The 22,252-nt window shown below is 41.7% G+C and overlaps 3 protein-coding genes across 3 annotated transcripts in view; 2 read left to right on the plus strand and 1 right to left on the minus strand.

Moving 5' to 3' along the window:
* Nucleotides 1-13,276, plus strand: part of tbc1d23 (TBC1 domain family, member 23) — a 14,987-nt gene extending 1,711 nt beyond the window's left edge. The window contains exons 2-19 of the mRNA XM_005735023.1: nt 1,330-1,336; nt 2,115-2,220; nt 3,472-3,676; nt 3,760-3,883; nt 4,160-4,284; nt 4,362-4,408; nt 4,496-4,599; nt 4,701-4,823; nt 4,934-5,026; nt 5,110-5,280; nt 5,562-5,604; nt 5,983-6,089; nt 6,223-6,365; nt 6,736-6,780; nt 7,491-7,579; nt 7,703-7,838; nt 10,101-10,295; nt 10,406-13,276. Coding sequence (XP_005735080.1) covers nt 1,330-1,336; nt 2,115-2,220; nt 3,472-3,676; nt 3,760-3,883; nt 4,160-4,284; nt 4,362-4,408; nt 4,496-4,599; nt 4,701-4,823; nt 4,934-5,026; nt 5,110-5,280; nt 5,562-5,604; nt 5,983-6,089; nt 6,223-6,365; nt 6,736-6,780; nt 7,491-7,579; nt 7,703-7,838; nt 10,101-10,295; nt 10,406-10,490 — 1,948 coding nt within the window. The 3' untranslated portion in view covers nt 10,491-13,276. The remainder of the gene's footprint in view (nt 1-1,329; nt 1,337-2,114; nt 2,221-3,471; nt 3,677-3,759; nt 3,884-4,159; nt 4,285-4,361; nt 4,409-4,495; nt 4,600-4,700; nt 4,824-4,933; nt 5,027-5,109; nt 5,281-5,561; nt 5,605-5,982; nt 6,090-6,222; nt 6,366-6,735; nt 6,781-7,490; nt 7,580-7,702; nt 7,839-10,100; nt 10,296-10,405) is intronic.
* Nucleotides 13,277-14,723: 1,447 nt separating this feature from the next.
* nit2 (nitrilase family, member 2) lies at nt 14,724-19,475 on the plus strand. Its single transcript, XM_005734947.1, has 10 exons — nt 14,724-14,802; nt 14,912-15,030; nt 15,374-15,494; nt 16,516-16,604; nt 16,682-16,775; nt 16,856-16,930; nt 17,010-17,088; nt 17,344-17,442; nt 18,476-18,531; nt 18,828-19,475. The coding sequence occupies exons 1-10, from the start codon at nt 14,775-14,777 to the stop codon at nt 18,926-18,928; spliced, it is 861 nt and encodes a 286-aa protein (XP_005735004.1). The 5' UTR covers nt 14,724-14,774; the 3' UTR covers nt 18,929-19,475.
* Nucleotides 19,475-21,923, minus strand: LOC102212534 (T-lymphocyte activation antigen CD80-like). Its single transcript, XM_005734946.1, has 3 exons — nt 21,489-21,923; nt 20,834-21,004; nt 19,475-19,640 (listed from the first exon to the last, which is right to left on the minus strand). Exons 1-3 carry the CDS (start codon nt 21,775-21,777, stop codon nt 19,567-19,569), a joined length of 534 nt encoding a protein of 177 aa, XP_005735003.1. The 5' UTR covers nt 21,778-21,923; the 3' UTR covers nt 19,475-19,566.
* Nucleotides 21,924-22,252: the final 329 nt, after the last annotated feature.

Raw genomic sequence — 22,252 nt, forward strand, 5'->3', positions numbered from 1 at the left:
GCAGTTAGATTGTGGTTTCAAACAGTTATTGGACATGTACAACATACTTTGTACGTCTGTGGACAGAAGGCAAGCATTCTTACGTTAAGGTGTGAGTAGACTGGATCATCTCTTATTGGCACACCCAAAGAAAAGACTTCAGTTATGTCTTACATCACATAACAAGAGTCAGTATTGTATGTCAAGCATGTGGATGACAATAATGATGCTACTTATAGGTGACTGACTCGTCTTGGCTTCGCATGCAAAATACCAGCCTGTGAAAAGACACGTCATCGGCTGCACCCAGTTGTAAAGCAGCTTTGAATGGGATGTTTATTGTGTCTGATAATAGGCTGTTTGATAATATCATTAGGAGACCTTTTAGTCACTGTGTAAAGTTCAGAGAGCCTTTAATTTTACACCTCATAAAATGGAATAATTTGGTTTATTATAAAAAGTTCAAATAATGCTTAAAGTCAAATCAAACACAAAGTGTTTATCAGTGCAGGAGAGCAGATGCAAGATTTCTTTTTTCACTTTAGGAAAACCTTAAAAATGAGAATAAAGTAGGTGTAGTTTTTGTTTGTGTCAAATTCTGAAAACATTCGGACCTAAAAGTAAAAATTTGCACTTTGCTCCATTAATCATCGTATAAGTCATAGACTACAAACTGAAATTCACTTGGGCCACACGTGAAATGACAAAAAATATCACGGGCCAGACATTTACATTTGATTGATATGTTATATAATAGTTATTTATTTTTAAAGCTAAGCACTCCATTTACCAAAACAAAGTAATGGATTCTGATTTTAAACAACCTGTTTCACAAGCCTGAATATAACAACTCTGTGGAGTGGGCGTCTGTTTTGTGATAGCACGTCTAAGCCATAATTCCTAGACCTCCTCCTCACCAGTCACTTTCTTTAGCTCCTCCGGGAGTCCTGGGTCTGCCTGAGGGTCATGTCCTAGTTGGACATGCCTAAAACATATGACATGTCCAGGAGGTATCCTGGTCAGATGCCCAGATTACCTCAAAAAGCTCCCCTAGAGCAGGAAAAAAGAAGAAAGCTCATTTCTACCATTTGTATCTGCAGTCTCATTCTGATCATAAGTGAGAGTGGGAACGCAGATTGACCAGTTAATCAACTGCATTCCCTTCATGGTCAGGTTTCTCTTTAACACAACACACTGGTACAACCTTCGCATCAAAGCAGATGCTGCAATCTGGAGCGTTCACTATGGTCTTCTCATTCCTGCAGCTTCAACTTGATAACTCTGTGGTTGTGTGTTTGAAAAAAAAGAAAAGAATGAAAAGTCTGTAATCGTGTGGTTTCCATGTTACAGCCTGGAGGTATGAAAATGACTGCTCATAAAAAATCTAAAGATATCAAATGAACTTTCAAAGTTGTCGGTGAGTAAATATGGCCTCCCTAAGGGAGACATGAAGAAACGCAGCTTTACCACTTTGTTACTTTTCAAAACAAAAACAATTATTTGCTTTAGCTGCGTGCCACGTTCATTGAGATCTGGAGCCTGTTTTACCTGTTCATCGCTCTGCAGCTGTACTGGGGTAAACTGGAGCAGCGGTCTCCAACCTTTTTTGTGCCACGGACCGGTTTATGCCCGACAATATTTTCACAGACCGGCCTTTAAGGTGTCGCGGATAAATACAACAAAATAAAACTAGTACCGGTACCGAAAAAAAGAAGATTTATTCATAACACACGTGAAAAGGCCCAGGAACACCGAGTAAACGATAAAACGATAACAAAATAACGCTGAAAACCGATTAAAACCCTGAAAACCAGACATTTCACACCTGAACCTCAACTCTCGCGGCCCGGTACCAAACGACTCACGGACCGGTACCGGTCCGAGGCCCGGGGGTTGGGGACCGCTGAACTAGAGGGTGCAGAGATTTTTTTTTAAATTAATTTCGTTTTTTTCTCTCAAAATGTTCCAAAAATAATATCAGCAGCTGCTACAGTATTTTCTTCATGTGTATGAATTTGTTGTCCATCAGTGCAGTGAGATTTTGGCCACTTATAGCAGATCAGTCTTTATTTCCTGAATGTCAGGTCTCCTTTTCTCCCCGTGCTCAGCACTAAATCCTTGTTTTGTTTTTGCAGATTGCTCTCAATGTCTCCGGAAAAGGCGACAGCCTGGCTTCCTGGGACGGTGTCCTCGATTTACCAGAACAGAAGCTCATTCATAACCGGAGTCAGCAGCTGATCGGTGAGTAAATGTCGGTGCCTCTGAATACGTTGACGCAGTCCTGACTTTTGGATTTGCAGTGAGTTTCTCAAGCGTTTTCTGGCACATCCAACTTGAGAATAAATTTTTAGTTCAGTAAAAGTCAGTGCATTATGACTTGTGTCAGGAATTTTGCTCTATTTTGTTTTTTGGCTCCATATCTCAACATTTAAGATCCACTGGGTTTGGCTGGTGAGGTTAAGGGGCTAAAATTCAAGAAAAAAAATTATAGGCTGTTTGAGTTTAAAGTTGGATATTTGTGGGGAAAAACAAGCTCGGCTTAGATGAGATTTATTTTTAAAATTAGGGATAAAATTCACATATTTGAACTCTTTGGATTATTAACTCATAAAGCATGTTAGGTCTTTAAGTCAGAAAAGAAACTAAAAGCTCGTTTTCATTAAATAGAGTTGCTCTGGACTAATAGCACTGGTCTCTGTGTGCAGCTGGCTCTGAGACGACTGTCTACAAAAAACAAAGTATTTAGTAATAACATCGATCTGCTGTTTGCAGTTTATCTTATTGCAACTCTTGTCTGATATGATGCGCTGCTAATGGGCTGAATATGAGAGTTTGTGCCTGTGTGATGTTGGTGATCTACTGCTAAGACTTCTGAAGCCCTGATGATCCTCCAGAAATGTTATGTTTGGTTTAAAAATACTTTCTTTAAAGGTTTAAATCTTCTCCCTAATCTCAGTTTCCTATCATGTTCCTGTGAGTTTCCGACGCTGGTGTGGGAGGATACTAACGCTTCCTTGTTGAGGTAGCATTGTCCGCCCTCCATAATGCAAAAACGCCTCAGTGGAGCAGCACTCTTGCTGCTGAAGAGAGGCAGAGGAGTTTATTTACCACTTCCTACATTAGATAGAAAAAACGGGGAGTTATACCATCGGGGTAGCCTCGTGAATCATCTAGCCTGCTCTAACTTTGTACTTTTTTCCCTTCTTGTTCAGTAGAATAGCTCCCCTCCCCTCCAGTCTTTGTCACACCCTCCTCTAATTTGAAATTCAAACCAAAAGTCCCGTCATTTATTTAAAGGAGTACGGAGCTGTGAGCATGAACGGCTGTCACAAGTTTAGATAATATGCTGACGTGAAACTATGGGGAGAGATTCAATTGAATAGAAATCTGATAATAATGACATCATTTAATGCATCAATAGGAAAAAAAAACTGGACCTATTTGGAAAAGATAACTAAAACTGCCGACCCCCTCCGTGTGTCCCATGTTTAGACCAGCTGGCAGTGTCAGAGGAAGAGAGGAGTGAAATGGTGTCCGACGTTGAGTCAGTCATCACTTTCTACTGCAAGTCGCGTAACATCACTTTCACCCCTGAGCTCAGCTGGCCGCACCTGCTCAAACCGCTGCTGGGGCTTCATCTACCCCGGAGCGACCTCTACAACTGCTTCTATGCTATCATGAACAAATACATCCCTCGGTGAGTCATCTCAGCCTCCTTGTCCCCTTCACCCCACTCGCACAGACACGCAGGCTTTGACTGTAAAAGCTTTCCCGTTTCAGGGACTGTGTGCCCAAAGGCCGACCCTTCCACCTGTACAGACTACTGCTGCAGTATCACGAGCCAGAGCTGTGCTCGTTCTTGGACACCAAAAAGATCACACCAGACTCCTATGCCATCAACTGGGTATGTTGCCTCATGTTAAATAAGTTTTACAACATTTTTGCCCCATTTCAGAAAAAGATTCAGTCAAAAACAATTAACGGCATACAGCTTCAATTTTGGTGAAATAAAAGTTGGTACCAGCATTTTTTCCCCTGCAGAAGTGATATTCGTTCACATACATTTACTCCATATTTTTTCATCAGCTGTTCTCCACCTGTGCAGCTCTAGAGCTCAAGTAACACTGCTCTTCATGTGGCCATGGCAAACGATGCGTCTGTGTTTGTCTCTGTTCCACAGCTGGGTAGTCTGTTTTCAAGCCACTGCCTTCCTGAAGTTACCCAGACATTGTGGGACTCGTACCTCCAGCAGGCGGACCCTTTTCTCATCTTCTTTCTCATGCTTATCATCCTCGTCAATGCCAAGTATGCAGCCAGAAAGATAATCCAGCTCGTGGCTGTTTGTGCCAGCTCTGAAAGTTTGTTTTTGTTTGTATCCTCAGAGAGACCATTCTTACACAAGAGGGAGAAAGCAAAGAGGACATTATCAGTGAGTTTGTTCCTCTCTTCTCATTTGTACAGTTTTTCAACGTCTTTTTAATGTAATTAAATGTGGGGGAAAAAATTTTCATCCCAGAAAAGCTGGAAGCGTCTCCCTCTCTCCTGGAGTCTGAGGACATTGAAGACTTGTTTTCACTGGCCCAGTATTACCAGAGCAAAACCCCTCTGTCGCTCAGAAAGGTGAAGCAAATAAAAACTGAGCAGTGCTGAATATAAACAAAGAGACAACGGCAGCATCTAAAAAAACCTCATTGTTTGTTTCCCTTTGTCTGTTTCTGTAGATGAATCAGAATCTGTTTGGTAGCAGTTTGGTGGCTCTCAAAGAGGAGGACACTGACCTCAGTCAGGCGTTGTGCCTCCCTGTGTCTGTCCCTGAAATCCTGCAGGCAAACCAGCTGCAGCAGGTCAGTGACACTTTGAGTGGGAAATTATTAACAGTTCTCAAGTTTGCCCTGTGAGTTTAAGGAAGAAAGAGGATGTGAGGAAACTGGACCTTTTCTTCTTTTTTTTTTAGGATGGGGTACGTTTCTTCGTGGTGGATTGCCGGCCTGCAGAGCAGTACAATGCTGGCCATCTGTCCACAGCCTTCCACCTGGACTCAGACCTGGTGAGGGACAGGGGCTTTAGGGATTCTTTGAAAAATATATTTGCAGTAAACGAATATAAAACAAGCTTTATGTCTTCTTACAGATGCTCCAGAACCCATCTGAGTTTGCACTCTCTGTGAAGTCCCTCCTGGAGACACAGAAGCAGTCTTTAGAGTCTGGTTCCATCGCCAGCGGAGAGCACCTGTGCTTCATGGGCAGCGGGAGAGAAGAGGAAGACATGTACATGAACATGGTGTTGGCACATTTCCTGCAGGTGAGCTGTGAAAGTGGGATCCATATATAACAATTACAAACGTTTCCTTTAGATTTTTTCAAACTGTCAAAATCTCTGTTTGCTAATAAAATAAACGAAGCAGAAGCAGGAAAGTCATTATAATTCATGCTTAAAAAAAGTAGTAATCACTGGAAGTCTTAACTGGAAAAATGAGAATTGTGTGACCTTGTTTGGCAAAACAAATGATTTTGTGATCTTTGTTTTGCAATATTATGGATGATATTCTAGCAGATCGGCTAATTTCAAGCTTTCTGTTACAGAAAAACAAAGAGTATGTCAGCATCGCAAAAGGAGGTTTTATGGGTGAGCAGGAAAATGACAATACTGACAAACACATTAGTCTGCATACACACAGAGAAGTAATATGAACATGGAGAGGCCTATTTTTGCGTGTAAGTTATAGTTTTTGTAATGGTTACATCGGTGAGGTGATGCAGCAGTGGCTGTCAGTGATTTGTCAGGATCTTGTTTGGACAAATCCATCATCATTTTTTAGCATGAAATAAAGTTAAAAAACTATATTCATTTCTTGTACATATATGTATGTATATAGGGTAGATAGAGAGAGATGTTTCTGAGAAACTTGTACACATCCACATTTTTATATATCTGTCTTTTGGTCACAACTGCAGTACAGAAAATTGTGAAAGCTAAAATTCACAGAGACACGTGTACTTCCAGCTCTTCAGCAGCACCTGGTAGACATGAACGTCGAGGGGCTTGACTCCTCGTACGTCCACTGGATCGTCAGCACATCTGGATCTCACAGCAGCCTCAGCTCAGCTGATGTAAGAAGTTAGGGGAGCCAACCAACCCCCTTTATCATAAAGGACATAAACATCACAATATGCTCCACACTGGAGGTGTTAAGAGAGATCTTCTGTCTGATGCACGGATTGTTACATTTTTCCATGAATACAGGGAGAGTCTCTGAGCGGCCCTGGAGACAGCAAAGGGGTGAAGTCCCTGGTCAACAAGATGACATTTGCTCTCAAGTCCAAGTCGGTCAATGTTAAGGAGAAGATGATCAGCTTCATTGAGAATACCTCTGCCCCCGTCGACAGGTGAGAAACTAGTTCCTCGAAACATTCACCACTGAAGCTCACACTGCAACACACACTCTCAATTTTCTGTGTAAATCATACAGTTTGCTGCAATAACAGAATGCAAATTAATATTATAACACTGAAAAAAAATCAAGTTTGTGATTCTTCTCACATATCAAATACTAAAAACCAAAGTACCAGAGCGCCTTCTGAGAGCCAACTGATCCCTCTGCAGATGAAATTCTACCAGAACAGTTAAAATTGACCGTTTCTTGACATCCTGCTAGTTTGGGTTTAGTGCATATTTACACCTGACTGAAAACACCATATTTGCTTTTCCATATTTCCTGTCATGAAATTAAGTTCCTTGTGCCTTATCCCATAATAGAATATCTTTCAATCTACCCTGGCCAGAGAAGGTGATTCCAGATCGGTAAGAGCTCCCAAACATCCAGATGTTTATCACTGGCATGCCCACTGGCTGTAGACCCACACCACTCCCAGGATTTTGGAGACTTTTAACGCATGCTTAGTATCAGCATCTCCGCCTACACCTGCCTACACTCATGTAACAACACCACACGTTCCCATACAGTACGGGCAGCAGGCTGTCTATGAGATACTGTTTCTTACAATTTCTCTTCATGCTTTCACTAACAACATAAAACTGCTGTTTTGTCTGCACTGTCGGAGCTGCTCCAGCCTTTTAGGAAGCATTGAGTCATCTTTACATCCACAAGGTCGTCGTTTTCTAGTCTAACTCACCGAGGCCTTTGGCTTCACCTTTGTTTGCTTGGAGATGCACTGAAAAGTCTGTCTTTCCATTTCATTATAGTTCTTTCAGATGATAGTCAGGGCCATGCAAAACCATAAAATAAACTATAATTTGCTTTAAATAGCCCTGAATATCATACAACCACTAATCTGTAACCCAGATGTCGAGCTAGAAATGTCTCGTTTAACCTCTTCCTTTTTGTATTTAACAGCACAACCTGTGGCAGTAGTGGGCTAATATTTTTTTTACTGCAGGCTGGAGGTCTTCATGCCATTGATGTTTGTGTGCAAACTGTTTAATGCACTTAATGTATAATTATCTAGTGTGGCTATAATGCTCTGACCTGCCTTGTTGCCCTCTGTAATCAGGCATGTGAGCAGCAGCGACCGCGTCGGCAAACCTTACCGGGGAGTGAAGCCTGTGTTCAGTATTGCTGATGAAGAAGAGTACGATACAGGTAAAATTACAGCAAACGCAGATTACAATTAGAAGAGGGTATTATTTTGTGAAATATTTAAGCATTGTGAGGGCTTTTATTTTGAAGAACAAAATGATTACTTCCATCTGATCTTCCTGCCAGATGAGATAGACAGTTCCTCCATATCTGATGATGACCGGAAGGAGATTGTCAACATTCAGACCTGGATAAACAAACCTGATGTAAAACATCATATTCCGTGTAACGAGGTGAAAGAAACGGGTCACATGTTCCCCAGGTAAGCTGTCAGTTTTGTTTAGGAAACGTTTTAAATGAGTACAGTGACCTTGAGGCATATTGCATGGCAGCCATAATAAGGGCAGGTTGAAGTCTTTAAATACTAAGGTAAGGTGCTTCACTGCTTCCTGAACATAGTTCCTGATTTTCAGAGGCTCCAAATTAATTGAACAAGCTAACATACGTTTAAATACAAGGATTGTTTTTAATAGTTGGATAAAGTCTGGAACCCATGAACATCAATAAATCCTGTGTTTCCTCTGCCACGCCTACCGCGTCTGCCTTCACTTGCTGCTTGTTTATGGGTCTTTCTGCTTTCAGTTTTATCTTCAGTAACTGAAAAGAGATCACGTGACTGACTTGGCCATTTCTTTTCCTTCAGAAACTCTTGGGTTGGCTTTGCAGGAAGCTTTGGATCATTATCCATCTGCGCTATAAAATACCATCCCACATGTCTTGCAGCATTTGACTAAATTTGACAGCATTAATCGATAGGGCTGTTCGATATAACGATATATATCTGATGACGATATAAAAACGTCTATCGTTTCATTTTACGCTATCGTTTGTTTCGTGGTGTGGCAAAATAAACTGTTTACGGCGATATTTGTCATGGTTCTGATGATCACTGTAGTGGCTATATTCATTTCTTAAAGTTCTCTCTTTCTCTTATATGTAATATAACCACACTGCTGACGGACAAGCGCCTGTTTTTATGCGTTGTCCTTAGCGTGTCCGCTTGTTTATGTTCCACGTAAACCTTTCACAATAAAGCTCAAGATCCCGTTGAGACTTTTCAAAATAAACTGAATCACGTGAAAGAGCAGATTATTTACGGATGAGAAGTAAAAAAGAGCCGCCAGGTGCTAAAAAATAAACCTTAGACTCCAACGTTAGAACAGGCTGTTCCCCGCAGCACGCCGTGTAATAAATACTCACAAAGAAAACGGCGCCGTTACAACTTGTGTCTAAAAATGTATCGTTTCATGCATCGGTTAAAACACTCGACTCCAGCTACATGACGCGCAGCTGGAAACACACAAGTCGAGCTGCCCGAGATTCACAGACTTTACAGAAAATGTTACATTTTTGTGATTTATATCGTTATCGGACTCTAGATGTCTGATATCGGGATATGAGATTTTGGTCGTATTGCACAGCCCTATTAATCCACTGAATATTAAGAAACTCATTGCAAGTGTCCTGGGAACTCTCAGGATTTTCAAAGTAAAGTGTATGTCTTTGCAAGAAGAGGAGAAAATGTGAATGACTAACATTTCTTGATAATTTAATTTTCTTCACTGAAATGGTGATGCTTCCCATTGAGGTGAAAGTATGTTTTTGGCTTCTTGAGCACAGTTTTTGACATCCTTCCCTGGGTGTCAAAATTCAAATTTTATTTGTCACATACAGTCATACACAGTACGATATGCAGTGAAATGCTTACACAACTGCTCGTGACCTAAAGAAAAATGAAAAGGCTATGAATAAGATAGGAAATAAATATGAAAATTAAAAAGGGTAAATTTAACTAGGAAGGAATAAAATAAGATAACTGTACAACAAAATACACAGTATAGAAATATATAAGAATGTATGAAGAAATATAAAAAATAAAATAAAATAAAAAACACCCAGCACGCCCCTGCGGGCGGTTCATCCTTCAAGCTCGGGTCCTCTACCAGAGGCCTGGGAGCTTGAGGGTCCTGCGCAGTATCTTAGCTGTTCCCAGGACTGCGCTCTTCTGGACAGAGATCTCCGATGTTGTTCCCGGGATCTGCTGGAGCCACTCGCCTAGCTTGGGAGTCACCGCACCTAGTGCTCCGATTACCACGGGGACCACCGTTACCTTCACCCTCCACATCCTCTCGAGCTCTTCTCTGAGCCCTTGGTCTTGTGCAGTGCAAATATGCTTTAAGTGATGAAGTGAAAACAATGTCCAGAAAGTCCAGTGTGTGTAAGAACTATATGTGTGGGTCAGTACTGTGTGGTGGTGTGATTGAGAGACCGTATCACCTGCAGGAAGAAGCTCCTCCTCAGTCTCTCTGTGTTGGTCTTCAGGGAGCGGAATCGCTTTCCTGACCTCAGCAGAGAGAACAGTCTGTTGTTGGGATGGCTGAGGTCCTTCACCATCTTCCTGGCCTTGGTCCAAGGGTGGACGAGTTTGGCTTCGATGTGCAATGAGAAACGAATAAACAAGCAAGCGCTGCGGCCACTTATTAAACATTAACTCCTAACACTGATTCTTCTTTTGTGTTTCCAGTCACTTGTTGATCACAGCCACTCACATGTACTGCCTGAGGGAGATCGCCACAAGGAAGGGCTTTGCTTACATCCAGTCCAGACAAGCGCTGAACTCAGTGGTGAAGATCACATCCAAAAAGAAGCACCCAGAGCTGATCACGTTCAAGTTTGGAACCAACAATTCAGCTGGAGTGGAGATTTCAGCGGTTGAGAGGTGCTTGTCTGCACGCAGATGAAAAACTAATCAGACATGAATTTTAAAGTAGTGGCTTTACGATTTATTAACATTTTCCCTTTCAGCTAATGTCTGTTTCTCTGTCTCAGATATTTGATTCCCAATGCGGGCGATGCCACGAAGGTCATCAAGCAGCAGATCATGAAAGTCCTGGATGCCCTGGAGAGCTCATAAATGGTGGTGGTGGTGAGCTCGTTTTGGGAGATTAATACAAACTGTAGGAAGAGGCTCCGCCGGTGAAACCTACTCTCCCTCCTGGACAGATCCCAGTGCAGTGTTGACTGTGAAGCCCCGTGTGTCTGTCTTTGGGACATGTGGGCACACTGCTGACTGCAGACCTGCGAGCCAGGCTGCGAGTGTTGAAATATTTAGGTGCTCCGCTGTCATCCAACCATTATATTATACTTATTTAAAAAGAAATATTGGTTGTAGTGTATGTTCTTCTCTACTGTTAGTATAAAATGGGATCTCATTACAGAGGAGCTCCACTCTGATGAGTTCCCGCTGGCCTTAACGTAGCGTACTGACCGACCAGTGGCGAACTTCTTTCATCCACACGTGACTGACCTTTTCTTCTCCACCTGAGCGTTTTGATGATGACCCATTCTTTTGATGTGAGCAGTATTGAGTTTCTCGTAACATGTTGCGTAGATTTAACGATCATCTGGTCAGCATGAGTCAGCCAGCTCGGACATAACGATGCACACCCCCACCCCCAGAAAAGCAGTACTGGCACATGAAGCAGATTTCCTACAGCAGTAACTGTTTTTGATAACTTTACTTTTCCAGCAGGCAGCCTTAAATATAAACTATTTGGCGGTTAGTTTATAAATATGTAATGTGTATATATATATTGTGTAAACTGCTCTGTATACAGACCTTTGCAATGTCATTTTGAAAGCATATCCTGAGAGAATATGCAGTGAAACTTGTAAACTTTGCCAGGTTTGAAGTTCCCCTTCTTTCTGATTTTCTGGTTTTATGAAAATTGATTAACCTCATCTCATAGCAATCTGATGTAGCTCCCAGAAAGCCTCTCTGGACTACATTATGAGCACCTCAGTATTTTCTCGTCCCAGTCAGATTCACCATGTGAATGACATCCCCCGCTCCCCCGATGAGTAAATTATATCCAGAAGGCTGAAACATTATGGAGAAGGAAAAGATCACACTAACGAGCTGCAGAGGTTTGAAAGGAATGGACCTGATATGCTCATTTGCAGCTCTATTTTTATTTTTGGATTCAACTAGAGTAGCTTTGCATGACTGGCAGTGCAGAATAATCCTTATTTATGTTGTCCTCCAGCTTCAGTTCATCTGTTGTCTAAAGTTCCTCCTCTTTTAAGGCAACTTGTATTCTGATTGGCCCCCGAACAGCACTGATGTGATCTCTTTGACATCATACAAGTCAAAGTGTGTAACCCCGAGCCCTGAGAGCAGTCGGAAGTCTGAGCTTGGGCTTATGGGGATTACGTGGACATAGCTGATGTGATTATTTGAAAGTGTGGCCATGTTTCATATGTTTAGTATTCGTGTATGACAGGAAATAAGTAAAAGCATATGAAGTCCACTTTAAAGACGGTTTTCACGGTGCACAAAAAGCTGATCTCATTTCTGACCCACATAAACAACTTTTCTGTCCACACAGAATAGAAGAGCAGCACAGGTGGTTCTCAAACTGTGGTGCACAGATCCACAGGTGATTATGACCGGGGGGAAACATGGGGTTAATCCACCGTGGATGAGTATGATTTTGAAAGTACAAAAGTAGACAAGAGTTTGGTGTGGTTGTGGTGACATTTATTTCACTAAAATTCAGATTAGATTTTTTTTTAATTGCTATTGATCGTTTCATGTTTGAGTGGCAGGCGTGCTACAAAAAGTTTGAGAACCGCTGATGTGAAGTTATCACGACTACACTGATAAATGGGCCGCTGTTGACTTCTGATGGATGTTTCCCACTTACAGGCCCCAGTGTTCATCTGTGCTGTCACAGGATTTTTCGTGCTGACTTAATTTCCAAAGTGATGAAAAGCTTTAAAAAAATAGAAATTATTTTTACAGGGTGAAGATTTCTGTTTCCCTGGGAAAAAGGCAACATAAGAGGAAAAAGAAAAACGTCATCTATCAGCCAAATTTCTTTGTAACATCAGTATCCAATTTCATAATCGGTGCACCCATATTTATATATGAATATATATCTCTGTCTGTCTCATGTGTTAGCTAAAACCATATACTGTGTTAAGCAGTCTGCAGTCCATACTGAGCAGTTTCAGTTTGCCTGCCACTGTTGCCTTCGGCCTCATGCCTGTGACGTGCGATATGGGCACCAGCAGTGGCGTGAAGATCCTCTAAAATCGCGGTTCTGTTCGTAGCGCGGTGGCGTTTAAGGTTCGGCTGAACGGTTTTATTTTGCATGCTTTAACAGCTCCACATGGGTGTCACACTAATGTGCGATTGGTCTGTTTCAGAATTGCCACGCCCCCCTCGATCGCCGTATCTTATTCTTTAGTCATGAAATCTGCTTGGACTCATTCTTGCTTTCTTCCTGCTTATTTATTTGCTTTGAAGTCTAGTTGTGTGTTCAGCCTCCCACAGAGACCTCCAGTGTGACAGTTGCAGTTTAAACTTCAGCCCAGAGGACATTGGCCCCTTTCTCAGACTGAAAAGCACATTTAAACTATGAGCAAAGTAGAATTCAAGACAAAATCTGTTCCAGACCCTCCCTCCAGTCTGAAGCATTCCTGTGTAATCCATGCGTTGTTGTGCTTTTCTGATATTTTCCCATTGACTGGAACATCCTCGACTGGGAGTCTTTACATTCTCTGTAACATCACTGGATCAGGCTGTCAACCACTAGTCCAGAATGCAACATGTCTCAAATGTAATTTGCACCTTACTGTACTGCTGTTATTTTCTAAGCATTTCTGTTTTTAATAAATGGAGATTATTTGACTGCACGTTTGGACACACTCATTGTGAAACAGATAAGATAAGATAAGATAACCTTTATTAGTCCCACACGTGGGAAATTTGTTTTGTCACAGCATTTGACATGCAGTTGTGACCAAAGGTTTTTGGACATTAACTTTAAATTTTTCTGTACAGCAAAGTGGATTGTAAACAAGATGTGATTGAAGTGACACTCTCAGCCTTAATTCAAGGCTTTAACAAAAGTATTGCAAAATAAAATGTTAAACTACAGCCTTAAGATGAACAGTATCAAGTAGAAAGTACGTTATTTGCATTGAAAATATTGTCCAATAGAAGTAGAAGGTAATGTAATGTGAAATTACTTAAAGTACAAGTACAATGAAACATTAAAAGTTTGTAAGCATATATACTAAATTACCTTTCTCCGTGAGTCAGAATCAGAATACTTTATTGATCCCTGGGGGAAATTATTTTTTGTTACAGTGCTCCATTTTAAACCAACATTAAGACAAGACAGACAATACACTAACTAAGAATAGTACAATATATACATATATATATATATACATACATACATAAGTCACTCATAAATAAATAGTTGGAGAGAGAGAAATAGTTGGCAGAGTCCTGCCTGTGCTGACTTTGTAAGACGTTGGTAAGTCAGTAAGACAGCAGGGGTGGGTGGTATGACCCCATGCCACCCCTCTGGACACGCCCCTGTTCTAACAACCTGGAGGAAAATTTCTCATCCTAATTTTTTTTGCTGTTTAAATCTTTGACTAAAAATTATTCAAAGCCTGAACAAAATTAATTGTGGTTTTAATCATGGCCCACACTAATTTTTTTCTTCATTTACTTTAGTATTATTCTGCAAAATATATTTTTCTTAGTTTATCATATTAGTCAAATAAGCAAAAAACAAGAAGCAAGCAAAAAGCAACTTGTTTGTTTTATGTCCAGGGAAAAAACATTTAAAAATCGTAATCCTTTATATACTTCAAACAGGGTCACAGTCCTCCTTTTGAATATTTTTGTTTTTCCTTTCCTATATATAGCTTAGCTATTCTCTCTGCAGTGGAAGGTTTGGCACTACTTGTGTGCCCTGAGTAATCCCCCTATTTTTTAATCGCTGAGGTTCATTAATGCTAGTTCATCTTATTATTTATTTTTTTTACTTGGAAATACACGTTATATTTACTGAGCAGAGCCACTGAGATCCTTACATCATTTTTATTGTTTATTAACCAGAAACGTGAATAACAATGCCAATCTTGTGCTGAATCGACCCACCCCCTGTGACGTTACACCGCCTTAAATCTTCACGTTTAACGACCTCAGTTTTTCATAAGCTTAAATTTATATCGTCAAGTCACCTAAAAATAACACTTACTAATATTGTTTTAGTACTCTTTATTTATTTATTTTTATGTTAAATCAAGGTCTTTTATTTTGAAAACCAATCCGCCACCCGGAATCACATGACCGGACTGTGGCGCGGTGTAGTGAGCAGATAGTCCTGAGTACATGTCTACTTTAGCCAAAGTCATGTCCAGTAAGTACAGAGGTCTCCGTGTTTCGCAGTTTAATGTTAAATCGCCGAGCGCGGGTTTGAAGCCTGCGGCTCTCCGTCACTCGCTGAAGTTCCGTGTTTGTTTCCTCAGAGTTCCGTCTGGCGGTGGTTCAGCTGCAGGTGAGCAGCGTCAAAGCAGACAACCTGAGCAGAGCCCGGAGGCTGGTGAGGGAGGCTGCAGGACAGGGCAGCAAAGTGGTGCTGCTACCGGTGAGGAGGAGGAGGAGGAGGAGGAAGGGCGCCTCACGGCTGCTTGTCAGCAGTCTGAAGTGCTTATTTTAAAATACAACCAAATAAACAAGCCAGTGTCCGAGGACAAATACAGCTGCAGATTTTATTTAAAAGACGTGTCCCCTGAGAGGACGGCGCTTTACCATTAACGCGGTGTCGTCTTTGTGTTTTTATGAACTGTTTGTTCTCTTTCCTGGACATCCGTTAGTGCAGGAATGAAATATTTCTAAAAAGTTCCCAGCACAGGACCCTCAGATGAGCTGCCTTTTTGGACTGCTCAGATTTACCCTATGAGCTTATGATCTCCCTGTCGTTAACACAGGAATGCTTCAATTCTCCATATGGGACCAGCTTCTTCTCCAGATATGCCGAGAACATCCCAGGAGAATCCACCCAGGTGCTGTCGGAGGCAGCAAAGGAGAACGAGGTGTATCTGGTGGGAGGTGTGAAAGCAGCCGTGGATTTAAAGTTCCCTTCTAATGTTACTGTGAAGGAGCTGATGATGCTTCATGTAGTTCAGCTACAGTAAGAGTTGTGTGTATCACGCTGTGGTGTTAGATCCTCAGAGTTAAAAGCTCACCAGTAGTAGAGTTAATATATAACTCCACTGTTTCCTGCTGTGGGTTGTCAAGACGATGTGGAAAATGTAATCTGTTTCTGGGTAAACTGTAGGAAAAATAGTGAGAACTTTGCATGTTTAACTCCTGGAAAACAGCTGCTCTGCTGCTTGCACTCTACCGTGTTTTATCCTCTAAGTGTTCCATCAGAAACCTTTTTAACAGATCCATCACACTGACAAGCTCAAGGTTTCGTTTCACGAGGTCGGTGTATGTGCAAGTAATCCTATGAGATAAAATCTCAGGTTTAAGACTTTTTTTTTAACTCTTGGATGAGTACGATGTCACAAAGACTGATATCTGCTGTTCAAACCTTCTGTTTCCAAGAGGTGGCCAATCAGAAGAAAGGAGAGGGGAGGCGCTGGTCTCAGGCAGAGGATGGCCTGATGGGCTTCACCACGGACAGTATAAAAATAGACATGGCGATCTGACCTGTTGAAGTCCTGTTTTTTTTAAGCATTGAGTTGAAAGTTTTCTCCGTCGGCATGTTGGGTGCAAGTACAGCAGGTGACGAGGTTTTACAGAATTCTCCCAAAGATTTATTTCTTTGGTTGTCGTGTCTCTTTCACGTGTCTCTGTCAGAGGATAAACACATGGAGATACTAATGATCGTAACAGGGCCACCTGCCACCCAAGCGTGGTCATCGTTTAAGAAGATTGGGATAACTTTAAATCCAAGTTCAGTTCAAACGACTTTTCGTTATGTCGATGTTTCCAGTTGTCCAGGTCATTGGGGTCTTAACTGAACCTTCTTTATGTTTGTGATGACATCCGTCTCTCGTCCAAGAGCCTTTTCATTTGAAACCTCTGGAGTTTTTAAGCTCTTACGACTCGTCATCATCCACAGGATCCATTCCCGAGGAGGATGGTGGGAAGTTGTACAACACCTGTACAGTGTTTGGCCCTGATGGAGAGATGATTCTTAAACACAGGAAGGTATGTGTGGGTCATATACAGTGTGTGGTCAGTTGCAGAGATGAATCCTCTTCATCTTTTTTCTTTCCTCCTCTAAGATTCACTTGTTTGACATCGACGTTCCCGGAAAAATCCGCTTCCAGGAATCTGAGACGCTGAGCCCGGGGAGCAGTTTCTCGCTGTTTGACACACGTGAGCGACAGCCGCAGACTCTGGCTTTCTGCCTCGCAGTCTGGATGAGCATACATTGATCTGATGTGTTCCTCCTGCAGCGTTCTGCAAAGTGGGTGTTGGGATCTGCTATGACATGAGGTTCGCGGAGCTCGCCCAGCTCTACAGCAGGAAGGGTAAGCGTCTGAAAGGAGTGTTTAGATTTTGTTTTCCTGTGATGTACCAGAGCTGATTGGACTGCGCTTTTGTCCTCAGGCTGTCAGCTGCTGGTTTACCCCGGAGCCTTCAACATGACCACAGGCCCCGCCCACTGGGAGCTCCTGCAGAGGGGGAGGTCAGACTGAGGGTCATAGTCAGTCACTCCCATAAGAATAATTTACTGCAGACATGTTAGAGTCATCTTTCAGCCACATATCTGATCTGAGGGTTGAGCTTTCGTTAACCAGACATGTTACTTATAAGGCACAAGATCGCCTGAATGAACACAAGCTGAATAATAAACGCAGCATGACGAGAGCTCAGGGACGACAAACTGAGCTCTGCTGCTGTTTAAATCTGCAACGAATCATTTTAATGTCTCTTTATGCAGGGCGCTTGATAATCAGGTGTATGTGGCCACAGCATCACCTGCCAGAGATGAAGCTGCCTCCTACGTGGCCTGGGGTCACAGCACCGTCGTGAACCCGTGGTAAGAAAATAAGATCAAAAAGGCAGGGCGTGATAAGGCGGTTAAAGTTTTCAGAGGGACAACTTGAGGCCGTAAAAGTAGAAGAATTCAGGGTTTTAACAATGTAGAGCAGTTGGGGTGGAGTACAGATGTACAATCAGTTTCTCACTGCCGTCTCTGGGTAAGCTGAGGAACTCCAGTAGGAACAGTAGACAAACTTGAAAAGCAGCTTTTTTTCAGACACAAATTCATTGTAACCTTGTATTTCATGAGCTTTAAAAACTTTGTCACAAGGTTTCAATCCAGTGAAGCCTTCCTACGCTGAGCCGTTTATTGTTCGGATGCCATGCACACCATGTAAAGTGTAACTCGGGTAACAGGAGGCAGGTTAAATAGCCCACGGTGGTTTTTTGATTTGGATCTTGGCTGCCACACAAACAGCTTGAGGGAATATTTCACGTTGGCAGGCGCGACCAAAGAGCTTTAAAGTTCATCTGGGAATTTTGGCTTCTCCAGGTGTTTAGTTTCTTTCTGATGACTCCACCCCGTCGTGTTACCTGAACCTTCCTGCAGCGCCGCTGCTGTCATGTGTGGGTTTTGTTTGTCTGTCTGAGGAACAGACGTGTTTCTTTAAGCGGAGGTTGTGTGCTGGGAGCAGTTTGTTATCTTAACCTGTTCTACGGGCATCAGCTGCTGACGTCGAGTGAGTGTCACCAAGAGGTCTGAAGAGTCACTCATCAACTCTGAAAGTGTCGTCAGCTGAAAAGTGTCCAGCGACACGTCCCTGCCTGCCTGTGAAGAATCGACGGCTTACGTCATGACCGTACAAAACAGATGAAACTGAAAGCTTAACACTGCGTTAGCATTTAAAGTTTTAATGTGTTTCCTGCAGGGAATCTATATGAATGTAAAATAAAAAACAACAACTAGCTCTTATAACATAGAATAAATGATTCAATACTTTTTTGTAAAAATGAAATAAGAAAATATCAACTGTGAGGAAGTTTAAAGGAGCGTTTCTTGTGCTGATTTGTGAATAATTCTGTTGTTACAGGGGGGAAGTCATTTCCAAGGCTGGACCAGAGGAAGCTGTTATTTATGCCGACATCGGTGAGGAAAAGCAGAAGTCTGCTTGTCTCTGTGGAATGTGAAAGTCATTTACAGTTATGTAATCTTTGATCAGCTGGTGAGGAAAGTGGAAAAATGAATTTCTGCTCTGAGAAGAAGTTTTAGTTCACTGCTTTAATGATTTCCTCTACAGAATAATACTAAAAAATGAAGACCTGACAATGTAAAACAGAGAAAGCATTTCAGCCTGGCACAGCAGCAGTTACTGCACAGTGCTCGTGTTTACTCTGCCGTTGCTGTGATTGTGTCTTCTCTCTAAATGTGTCGCGTGTTTTCAGACCTGCAGTATTTGGCCGACATCCGGCAGCAGATCCCGATCACATCTCAGCGTCGGGACGACCTCTACGCGGTGACGTCAGTGCAGGAAGGCTCGAGCTGAACTCTGAACCTCGGGTCCAGCTCTTCAAATCGAGCAAAAAGGATCCTGTAAAGTCTCATCCATGTGATTCTTGGTAAAGTGGATTGAAGAGAGAAGCAGGCCTGCAGCAGCTCGCTGTCTCGCTGTCCAGCAGAGGAAAACATGAGAATCAGCTGGACAGTCGCTGATTGGCTGTTTTAAGATAACTTGAATGAAGAAACGTTGCATTAAAAGCTGTGACTTTTGTATCCAGTGCAGATCTAGTTAAAAGCTTTTTGATGAGCAGTGACTCATTTATCATTTCTGGTTACAGATGAATGGGAAGACTGGCCGCTTGTTTGTTTTCAGAGCTTTCTTTGTTTCTGAATCAGTGCTCAAGAATAAAAAACAAACCTGAAATCCAATGCAGCTTTCTTCTACTGTAAAAGAAATATGAATTCACCTCTCGTACGCCTTATAGATCTATGAAGTAAAAGAGGGCTTGGTGTCATTTTGGAAGTCTTTATTAAATAGGTTCAAAAAAACTAAAACTAAACAAAACAACCACCAAGAATTGTTCTTGTACAGTATTTTAAAAACTGTATATTTAAATGGTAATTACAACAAACATATTTACACATCAGTGCTCTGTGGCTTCAGTTTTTAAGTGACCGTCAGGCTCAAACATCCGTCTCCCTTTGTTCCTGGTTCATCAACTCATCTTCCAACCTGAATTGATACCGTCTTTTGTATCCTGATGGTGACAAATAAACAAGTTACAAAAGCACAACAACAACCTGATAGCTCTGTTATACTTTCTCTTGTTATGTGCCATATAAATACTTTTAAAAGTGGTGGATGCTAATATTAAACAGGTTTTATGCAGTGAGGTCAGCTTGCGTACACGTGATTGCTGAGGGAAAAGCTCAGGCTTCAGACTGCTCCAGGGTCTCCAAATCATCAGCTTAACAATGAGCTCTTTCAAATTGCATTTTACTCCAGTACAGTACAGACACTTCATTGGCTCCCACCACAGTATAAACTTCCCTTTAAAATTCATTTTAATAGTTCATAAAACTCAATGGTTTGGCCCCAGTACAGCAAGATGCCCTTAGATCAAAACTCAAAAGTGTTTGTGTTCACACAGGCTGACATTCAGCAGCTCATCACTCATCCATTTTCTTTCTGTTATCCAATTCAGAGTCACGGAGGGCTGGAGCCAATCCCAGCTGACATAGGGTGAAAGGCAGGGAACACACAGACGTCACGGTCAGTTTAGAATCACCAGTTAACCTGATCCCATTAACTGCATGTCTTTGGACTGTGGGGGGAAGCCAGAGTACTCTGAGAGAACCCACACATGAACTCCACAAAGAAAGGCCCCAGGTGGGATTTTAACCCACGACCTTCTTGCTATGAGGTGCTAATCACCGCATTACTGTGCCGCCCTCAACACTGTAGTTTTTCTGTAAAGTTTTATTTTGAAGTTTTCACTGCCTTAAGGTATTTTAAACCTTCACAGGTTTTTATGTGTTTATCATTAAGCACATTGAGTTTATGTATAAATAAATAAACTGCTCTAAACACTTGATGTCAGGTGTGATTTTCTACATCCAGCTCTGTGACGTCTTACAGAAGACGTTCCGAATGCTGTGATCTCAGGCACACGTCTTACAGCTCTATTAAAGGAGGCACAGATTTGCTTTGCAGCATGACAGCATGCTCAAACATTCATCCAGACTCATATAAAAATAGAAGCTAAGAGCCTCTTATCAGGGCATTTTTCCCAGTAGCTAAAACAGAATTTCCATAATTTCTTCATAAAGTCCACCAATAAAAAAGCTCCACAGGTTCCAGTCTAAAGGCAAAGGCTGCAAATATTTGATTTAACTATTTGCACTATTTTCTATTAAATTCACTGATAAACAAACACATTGATCTGCTTACCTCTCCATTGTTGTTTGTGCTCTTCCTTCTTCCTCTTGTTTATTTTGTCCAGGTGGATCTGATACGCCACTCCAGCTATCACCATGATCCCAACCACCACACACAGACCTGTGCTGAACATCCACATGGCCGACGATGCTCGATTCCTCACAGGCCTGGCCTCCACTCCATCTGAGCAATCATCAGGAAAAAACAATAGTAAAAATGTTTTCAGTGTGCCATAGAGCCAAGGCCAATAAATAAAGTGTAAATAAATAAATAACATCTGACTCCAAAAAAAACCTGCAATAAAAAAACACTAAAGAAGATTTAAAATCCAAAGAGTCCAAATCCATAAACTGTATTTAAAAGATGTACATCGCCAAGGTGACTTTTAACATTTTTGACTGATTGATTAACTGATTGATCCAAAAGTGATAAGATTTAAAAAACAAAACACAAACCTGTCTGTCTTTACATGTTAAACTAGAGCTTTCAAAAATTCAAAGATGATAAAAACTGGACTGGTTTGCTAATGTTAATTAATATCAAACCAGTCAGACACGTGACATTACCCAGTACAGGGAACCAGCTGATAGCAGAATTTGCTTAACTATGAGTTTCACAGATAAGGAGAATCGTGCTGCTGTGTCTGAACACTAATGACTGCACTTACAGGTTGACATCACGGTTTGGTTCATCGACTGGTTATCAATGATGCACGACACAATGGAGTCGTGGGAAATGTTGAGGGTCAAGTGGCTGGTGATGTTGTAGAGATTGTCTGGGAGTGATGTCATCTGAGTCCTCACCGACCCTGCGGGCGGCTCCTCGCTGTCGTTGATGAGCCAGTACACTGCAGGTGTGGGATAACCTCCAGTGGAGTGACACAGGAAGACCTTCTCATCGCCCTGCACTGCCTCTTCCTTCTCCAGCTTTGGGGTGCTGAAACTGGCTGCAAACATATGTGTTGATTCTATATTTAGTAATATTTAGAATCTCTTTTCCTCCAGTAATTACATGAAAGAAGCTGAGGAATTAGAGAAAGCATTAAGACATTACTCATCATGGAAACAATGCCTCCAACACTCCCACAATATGATTGTGAATGTTTTCATGCAGCAGTTTATTGTTTTTTCTATTCTTCTAACTAGTCAGATACATATGGTACCTACAAATCATTACAGACACGTGTGGCATGTTATAAATGTGCAGGAGTTTTGCTGAAACACATCTGAACTGTTACAATTCAGGTGTTTATATGATAAGATCATCTACCAGTGATGTAAACAGGTGCAAACAAGCAACAAACGTGACCTTATATTAGACGTAATTCAGAAACTCTGACTCCCATCTGGACTCAGGCAAAGAGGGAAGAAGAATAAATAATGTCTGTAACTGTGTTGGTGCAAAGTTAAAAGAAAACACTCACTGCACTAT

The sequence above is a fragment of the Pundamilia nyererei genome, unplaced genomic scaffold, assembly GCF_000239375.1.
Source record: "Pundamilia nyererei isolate P.nyererei 1_Seehausen unplaced genomic scaffold, PunNye1.0 scaffold00061, whole genome shotgun sequence".
NCBI classification, from domain to species: domain Eukaryota; kingdom Metazoa; phylum Chordata; class Actinopteri; order Cichliformes; family Cichlidae; genus Pundamilia; species Pundamilia nyererei.

Bases quoted from the DNA above. Each gene is read 5' to 3' on its own strand.
- nit2 (XM_005734947.1), top strand. From the start codon at position 14,775: ATGTCTACTTTAGCCAAAGTCATGTCCA. The intron at 16,605-16,681 runs GTATGTGTGGGT...TCCTCCTCTAAG, and splicing joins TGATTCTTAAACACAGGAAG to ATTCACTTGTTTGACATCGA. The intron at 18,532-18,827 runs GTGAGGAAAAGC...GCGTGTTTTCAG, and splicing joins TGTTATTTATGCCGACATCG to ACCTGCAGTATTTGGCCGAC.
- LOC102212534 (XM_005734946.1), bottom strand. From the start codon at position 21,777: ATGTTTGCAGCCAGTTTCAGCACCCCAAAGCTGGAGAAGGAAGAGGCA. The intron at 21,005-21,488 runs GTAAGTGCAGTC...ATGATTGCTCAG, and splicing joins CCAAACCGTGATGTCAACCT to ATGGAGTGGAGGCCAGGCCT. The intron at 19,641-20,833 runs GTAAGCAGATCA...TGTCACCATCAG, and splicing joins GCACAAACAACAATGGAGAG to GATACAAAAGACGGTATCAA.